At 37.0% G+C, this 7,860-nt stretch overlaps 1 protein-coding gene across 2 annotated transcripts; it reads right to left on the reverse strand.

The window, feature by feature from the left end:
* Window positions 1-1,434: 1,434 nt before the first annotated feature.
* On the reverse strand, window positions 1,435-5,908 carry LOC137992982 (adenosine 5'-monophosphoramidase HINT1-like). Of its 2 annotated transcripts, none has more exons than XM_068838618.1 (4): window positions 5,773-5,908; window positions 5,016-5,120; window positions 2,825-2,989; window positions 1,435-1,548 (listed from the first exon to the last, which is right to left on the reverse strand). In XM_068838618.1, exons 1-3 carry the CDS (start codon window positions 5,848-5,850, stop codon window positions 2,825-2,827), a joined length of 348 nt encoding a protein of 115 aa, XP_068694719.1. In that variant the 5' UTR covers window positions 5,851-5,908; the 3' UTR covers window positions 1,435-1,548. The 2 variants fall into 2 exon arrangements, with proteins under 2 accessions (XP_068694719.1, XP_068694720.1); XM_068838619.1 differs by lacking the exon at window positions 1,435-1,548 and adding an exon at window positions 1,659-1,796.
* Window positions 5,909-7,860: the final 1,952 nt, after the last annotated feature.

Raw genomic sequence — 7,860 nt, forward strand, 5'->3', positions numbered from 1 at the left:
GGGGCGTACATGGTCCTTGCCAGGAAGACAGGAACCTTTCTTTCCCTAAATTTGCAGTTGTACCACCTAAGGCATCGTAAGTGTTCAAAGCCGATTTCTCCCAAAGGCCATATTAAATGGCAACTAAGCTTTTGCAATACAATAACCAAATTTTGTTAGTTTAAAATCCTTCTCAAAACAGAAGGAATTACCTTGAGGCTATCTTCAATAAGCTATGCAAATCTTAATTTCATTCCCCAAAGCCTCAAGAAATGACTGTCATCATTATCAAAATGAAATTTTTAAGTTGATGAAACAGATACACAAGTAAGAAGTGTGAGTATTGTGATGTAAAGAGTTTGGCATGAACGGAATCTCATTGCATGTCTCTGATTCTGTCCTTGCCAAACTCTTTCATACCTGACCCTAAACCACACATCTTTCATGTATATAATTTATATCTCATCAACTTAGTAATTTAGTTGGTTTGGTAGTGATGACATGGAATCATCGAAATGTTACTCAACAACTTTGATATCACTGATTTTTTTCCTGAAATGTTTCACCAAACCTTTTGCCATTCAAAGTTTCCTGACCATGTTTGTTGTTTCAAGTTGAATATAAAATGGAATAGGTCTGTTAACCAGAGTATCCAGGTAAAAAAACCTCGTGGTGCAGAGTAGAGAATCAACAAACTCAACCCACATGTGACGCCAAGTCTGGAAATTGAACCCAGGCCACATCGGTGAGACAAAATTAAGTGCTCTCAACACTGAGCCATTCCTGCTCTGGTCTCCATTTAGTCTCCACGCAACAAAATAAAAGTGGCATAATATTGTCTTTGCCCATCTTATGTACTGGTCAAGAGCTTGGGTTTTTCAAATTTACAGCATGCAGTGTAAAAAATCCCAACTGTTAACTTGTTGCAATAATTTTAAATCACCAACCCTTAATCCCCATCATGTCTCGCATTGACCAGAAAAATTATTTGGCCTCACACAGCCATGATGAAATATATATTCTTTCAGGCAAGAAATACCTTCTAGTTTAGACAAGAACAAGTTTTTCAAATTCGGTATCCAGACTTTTCACGGAACACAAGCTTTTGATTCATTCAATCTTTATCAAATGATGGCATTAATCAATCTGTCCAACATTGATTTCTAGTGGGAATCACATGACAAAGCGTTCACTGGTAGACTGTGCGGAGCAAAAACCCTGAACATCTCAGTTCAATGTTGGGGCCCATAAATAGATTTAAAGGCCTCTCTGGTTTTTCTTTCAAAAAATTTTGTTTGATGCGGTTCTCTAAACTTCCCTTAAATCTCTTTATCTTGAAATTTGTAAATTGTTTGTCTACAAATTAATGTTTAAAATGACAGGATCAAGCAGTAACTTGTTCTTTCCAAATATCTATTAGTTGTCTTATAGATGTCATGACACAAATAAGCACAATGTTTTACAAACATGGTACTTTTATTACGATTGTTATTATTATACTACTGATTGCTAATAATTATTAGTTTCAATTCTTAAAAGATTGAAGGGTCTGGTGGTCTGTACTCAAATCTGCAATAAGGACAAGAAAAGGGAAGGTAACGATAATTATACATAATTTATGTAAAAGACCTCAAAGATTAAACAAAATTATCAAAAAATAAATCAGTGATTTTCATTCACGGGGGTTAACACAAGACATTTCCTTCAATGCAATATTATTGTAAAAACTGCTCCATTTCGACAGTCTGTATCCTAGCAGAATGGCAGGAAAATTATCACATGAACTTAGAGTCTCTGTAGGTCAATGGTAGAGTGTCCTAGGAAGAAGAAGATTGTAGGTTCAACTTCTGCAATTAGGAACACTCAAAATTAGTACTTCTCAAGTAGAAGCCATGAAAGCCTTCCTGTATTTACGAAGTGTTCGAAGATTTTTTAATGTACATAAGAAGGTTAGTGAAGGCTGTTCACATAAGCTTGTTTCATATACCTCCAGACATTTTGGCAATATGACAAGCAACGCATATGCAAAGTCAGTCACTTTGAACATGAATGGTTTTTTTGGTTGGTACAAAGAACACCTAATTATTAACAGTAATGATAATAACAATAACTGTCACACTAATTGCTGTCGTAAGTCCACCAATCATACAGATCAACAAGGTCAAACCCAAAGCATACTATGGTGCCTCTTGTTGCTGCTATACAGTCCATATTATGACCTTGGAGCACAGCTTACAGCCAGCTGGAATCAGGGGGAAAAACCAAAGAACCCAGAGAAAAACAGAGCAGAGTCTAGAACCAACACCACTTATGGTGCCGGGTCCAGGAATTGAACCTGTGCCACATTGGTGGGAGGGAAGTGCTCTCACCACTGCACCAACCCTGCTCGCCTATGTTAATGCATATGTGGGTTTTAAATGCCTGTGTTCAAGACATACAGTACAATGTACAAACCACATGTCTTTTAGTGTAATTTTGAGTGAGCACTACCTGTCTTTATTCCCATGTAATCCATATGAGCATACATTACATGGGAGCATGTGAGCATGGAAATTGGGTCCACACAAGGGGTGGGAATTGAACTAATGACCGTCGGATTGGAATTTACCTTTGCTGTACGGCTACTGAACTACAAGGTCAGACAAGAGCAGGTCTTGGATATTCAAGATGTTAGGGGTTAAGGGTCACACAAGGTTAGGGTTACATGGCCAACGTTTGAAAAAGCATAACCCATGAAGTTACTTCTGCAACCGACCAGTCCTTAATATTGCAATCCTGATAGATTGAGAAGCCTGATTTTTATAACAAAGGCTTGTTGTTGTTTCAGTTTAGATAAATAATTTACCTAGCCAGGTGGCCAGGACATCTGGCGTCCTCCGAGAACATGAATATGTAGGTGGAAGACCTCTTGGCCTCCTTCTTTTCCATCATTGATTACTACGCGATACCCCTTGGTTAGGTTTTGTTCAGCTGCAACTTTCCTAGCAATTATAAGGAGGTGACCCAAGAGCTAAAGAAGCAAAAGAAAAAGTTAAACAAGAAATAAGTGGCCTTTTTATCATAAAGATGACATGACTTTGAGCAATGTTATTGCCATTGTAGTAGTTGGGTTAGGAATACTGTGCATGCATTATGCTGAATAATGTGTTTGGTATCTAGATAATTTTCATGAGAATTGAACTGTGTTTTACATCACTTAAGTCATACATACAGACCTCCAAGCATCAATCAATAATAATATATCAGTTAAAGACATTTCATCAAGACACATAATCAGTGTAATATACATTTACATAGTTTGAAATGTAATTTTATACTTGAGTTGGGGAAACCACAGGTGGCCCAAGCTCTGTAAGAGGGAAAGTTAACACTGTTGACAAAATAAGGCAATAAGGTAAGGCTTTTTAATAATTAATTTTTTTTCATATAATTAGCTTTTTTAAACGTCTTTTATCCGGATTCCCACACAAATCATACAAATGATGTTGGCTTTCCCTCATGCCGGGCTAATTATGGACAGCCTGTTGAGAAACTGCCCAAGGCATAAGTTTCAATAAAATTTTGAAGTTGAGAGCTGGTTTGAGTAGAGTACCCAACAGTGTACAATGTAAATAATGGGCTTCACGACCCTTTTCTCTAGGAGTATCTGGGGCACGCCATTCGTAAAAGAATGCTCCCAAACACCACATTTCAAAAGCAAAATTGATGATCACGTTTAGACAACTTCATGTTGTCATTGTCAAAATGAGTTTTTGGTTTAAATTTTTCTCTGAGTGAAGTAAACAATGCTTTTGTTGGTTGTGGGTACTTATTGAAACCACTGCCGAGGAAACTTTGACGGCACAAATGTATCTCAATCAATAGATCAATCTTATAAATTACCGTATTTACCCGTGTATAAGTCGACCTTTTATGGCCTCAAAAGAAGCTCCAAAAATCGCCCTCGACTTATACATGGGTCAAAGATTTCGAGCCAAGTTCCAGGTAAATAAATTTATTCAAAATTAACATCATAATGTGGTCTTTGGGCATAACGAACGCAGTGAACGAAAGACTTCAAAATGAATGTAAAAGCAATTCCAGTTTAAATGAAAAAGGATTTGTTTTACTTTAAATGTTGAAGATATTTTCGTTTTCCAAAGGCGGAAAGCTCTAAAAAACATTCAAGATTGTTTCTTCAAATAAAACGCGATCCTTCAGCGGCTTAGTAACCTGGCGCAATACCTCATGTTTGCGTGCAAGCATGATCGTCACTCTTGTTGCCTACAAATGCTGGTTGGTAATGATTGTTTTTTATTCTTTATACAAACATGGATGATTTAAATGCTTTTGCAAACTTTGTATTGTGTGGTTTATGAGTTTTGTTTCGTTTGCCATGTGAGAAATTATAAGTCAAGAACCCATAAACCTTGCACATTTCGCATCGTTTTTGAAGTTATTTTCAAAGATTGACTCCTGCTTCTGTGATGTTGTGCTTATCCTCTAAAGCCCTTTATCCTTGAAAAACGAAACAGGTTAGTTTGAGGTTCACATGTTCGATTTTCTGAGAACTTTTTCGAAATTCAAGGACAAAATGCCCGTACATACAACAACCGCTGAACCACAAAACTATTAAGCCCTTGAGGCCCTTAATTTTTAGTGATTCCACAGTTCCAGAAATCGAAGAATGCAAGATTAGTATCCCATGAACATTTAGCAAAGAATTTAAGAAATTGCTTTTTTTGCCATCAAAAATGGGGGGTCGACTTATACATGGGATCGACTTATACACGGGTAAATACGGTACTATTTTGTCAGCTGCCCCAATCTTTGCTCTTCTGACCTGGAAATTCACAGAAATTAGAGTTACTTGCTATTACAAAACTTATATTCACAGTATACTTTGCAGTACTGAAACTCTCATGTCGCAGTTGCACAATTGTGCAATAAAACGACAAGTTTCAGTGCTCACGTCCCAGCTGAAGTTACCACTTGTTAATGGTACCAACTAGCCCTTATCATTACCCCTTGACAGTAAGAAAACATTATGGACTCACTTGTTGATCCGAATCATCTGCCTTGGAAAGCTGAGGGATTGGCTTCCTTGGAATGACCAGAAAATGGACGGGTGCCTGGGGGTTGATGTCTTTAATGGCAATGCACTAAAATTGCAAAACATTAAAATAGTACTAGGATTTACAGATGGGCAAAAAGCTTATATTATTGTAAAGGGCTAAGGTAGTGACCGAAAATGGTACTGGGGGGGGGGGGGGGGGAGAGTGTCCGGGTAGGACATAAAGGGGGTGGTTGGGGGTAAGAAACCTGTTGCTCTTCCTGTAGGTTGGGCCACCTTTAACTTCCCTGCTACAATTTTCGCATCTTGCTACTGTTACAAATACAGTAAGACAGGATTAAAGTATTCCAGCGAGGAAAGCACTATGACGAAGAAATGAAGTTCGCTGATGAACTTTTTCGGAGACAACATTAATACGAGTCTGCGAAGGCGGGTTCATGCTGTCTAGTTGCAATACAATTTGGGTCAGCTTTAGTTTCCTTTATATTTACGGTAACCTGTTTTCAAAAAAAAAGAAAAGCAAAAAACCTTGTCCTCGAACACAAGCAATCTACACAGCTCATAAATTGACCTGGGCCAGGGAGGAAAGGCTGGAATTTCAGACTAAAATTGACCCATCTGGTTTTTCTAAAAGAGAAACCACATGGACGTGCGAGCTCGAGGGCCTGCATTTATAGCCTTACAAAGAAAGTATATTAAAAACGTTAAAGACGTATAAATTAAAAAAGTAAAAAACTCACTTGATCATCCTCGTGGAGAAATTCTGATGGAATCTCCCGACGAATTATTTTGGAGAAAATACTGTCCCCTTCCGCCATGATGACTGGTGCAAACAGTGGACGGCAATTCAACTTCACGAGGAGTGGGGTGAAATGTTATGAGAAAAAGGAGGGGGTGGGGGATGTAATGCCGTGCCTTGCTGACAGAGACGTGACAGATTTCTTACCGACGATCATATGTTATTTTTAACCTTTTTGGCGGAAATAAACAAAATAAGAAGGATATAGCAGGATGTATCAACCAATAAGTGTCATACATGGCCATTTCTTGTACCACTTTTTCAAGTTATCATTTCGTTGAATGCATAGATTGAAATTTGATTAGCGTTCCATTCGGTCATAATTTTCCAAATTTCTGATGATGGTATTGAGTATATTCCCTGATAGCTGTTGTCATCTGTCAAAGTTTGTGTTTTGTATTATATTGTCTCAGTTCTCTGCGTTTCCTAGTAAGTAATTTTTGACGAAGCCTCAATATTGCTATTCCATGTCCGTGTTGTTTATCTTATTGCATTTGTTTGTATTCTGACTTCTGCAATTATGTTGCTTAAATTAATTAAATGACATTTTCATTCCGTTTTTCTTATTCTACGCCGCGTCTTCAAAGCTTGCTTGCAGATGCAAAGAAATTTAAAGAGAGGTGTAATTATGCATTTTGCTGGGCCAAAAATTCGATTGTATGGCTGAGGAAAAGCGAGGGATCTCGACCCATCGCAATCAAGAGTTCAAGGGATTTAGATAATCTTATGTCCCGTGAGCAGTCATCAAGTTAAGGAAACATAAGTCAAGTAGCAATACAACCAACTAAGGTAAACAAAGCTCTCTTACAAGAGCTTCCGTACTATTCATGTGATATTATTCCTTCTCACGGTCAGTTTAATAATAGTTTAAACATAAGTCTCCCTACCAAGAAATATCTTGAGCGTTTACTAAGCTTTAATGAATTGGATATATTTACTCTAAACAGTTTTCCCGATAGAAGGTCTGATTTTGATCCCTATACCACAGCTATCAGCTGTAGATACTTTTCTCCCCATAGTTTCTGTCATTTTAAAAGACAATTCCAGATTTCGTCTAATTCAACCGATGGACTTTCATTTTTTCATACCAATATTAGAAGCCTGAAAAGTAATTTAGAAAAATTTCAAACCCATTTACTAGAAGAACTTGATTTTCATTTTAACATAATTGGAATCACAGAAACTAGAATAAGAAATGAGCTTGGAGATTTGGATTTTAATCCCATGATACCTAATTATAACTTTGAGTATGTGCCGACGCCCCTTTCAGCTGGAGGTGTTGGCATATACATTGATCAAAGATTCAAATATACAGTTATTGAAAAAACCTCTAATGAAGCTTATCAGGCTCTCTGGGTTGAGTTGCATTTGCCAAAAAAAGCAAATATGATTTGTGGTGTAGTCTATAGACAGCACAATTCACCAGAACATTTTCAAGAATATTTTGATGAAACAATTGAAAAACTTAGCGCCTCTGGGAAGAAAATTATCTTCATGGGTGATACTAATTTAAACCTTCTCCGTTTTCTTTCCTGTAAATATGCTCAAAACTTTATTCTCTCCCTGCAAAGCTTTAACTTAATGCCAACAATCGATAAACCAACAAGAGTGTATAATAATTCTTATTCACTTATTGACAATATCTTTATAAGTAATCTTGAAGATTATAAAACCAGTGGCAACATAATTTCCGATCTAACCGATCACTTCTCACAATTTTGTTTTCTTCACTCGGATAAAACTATTTTCAAGCATGATTGTCACAAAAATTTAGCACGGGATTATTCAAGCTATTCTGAAACAGAATTTCTACACGACCTTTCCCAACTTGACTTGATCCAAGCAGTCTCAAAAAACACTGATGTGAATAAATCTTTCTCTGAATTTTATAATAAATTAAATGATCTTCTCAAAAAGCACGCACCGTTAAAGCCAGTCTCAAAGCGCATGATTAAGCGATTATCAAAACCTTGGATAACTAAGGGAATTAGAAAATCAATTAAAGTCAAAAATCAACTTTTTACTTCGG

Source organism: Montipora foliosa, chromosome 2, assembly GCF_036669935.1.
Source record: "Montipora foliosa isolate CH-2021 chromosome 2, ASM3666993v2, whole genome shotgun sequence".
Lineage (NCBI taxonomy): Eukaryota > Metazoa > Cnidaria > Anthozoa > Scleractinia > Acroporidae > Montipora > Montipora foliosa.

Bases quoted from the DNA above. Each gene is read 5' to 3' on its own strand.
- LOC137992982 (XM_068838618.1), bottom strand. From the start codon at position 5,850: ATGGCGGAAGGGGACAGTATTTTCTCCAAAATAATTCGTCGGGAGATT. The intron at 5,121-5,772 runs GTGAGTTTTTTA...TTGCAATTTTAG, and splicing joins TTCTCCACGAGGATGATCAA to TGCATTGCCATTAAAGACAT. The intron at 2,990-5,015 runs GTGAGTCCATAA...TTGCTTCTTTAG, and splicing joins CAGATGATTCGGATCAACAA to CTCTTGGGTCACCTCCTTAT.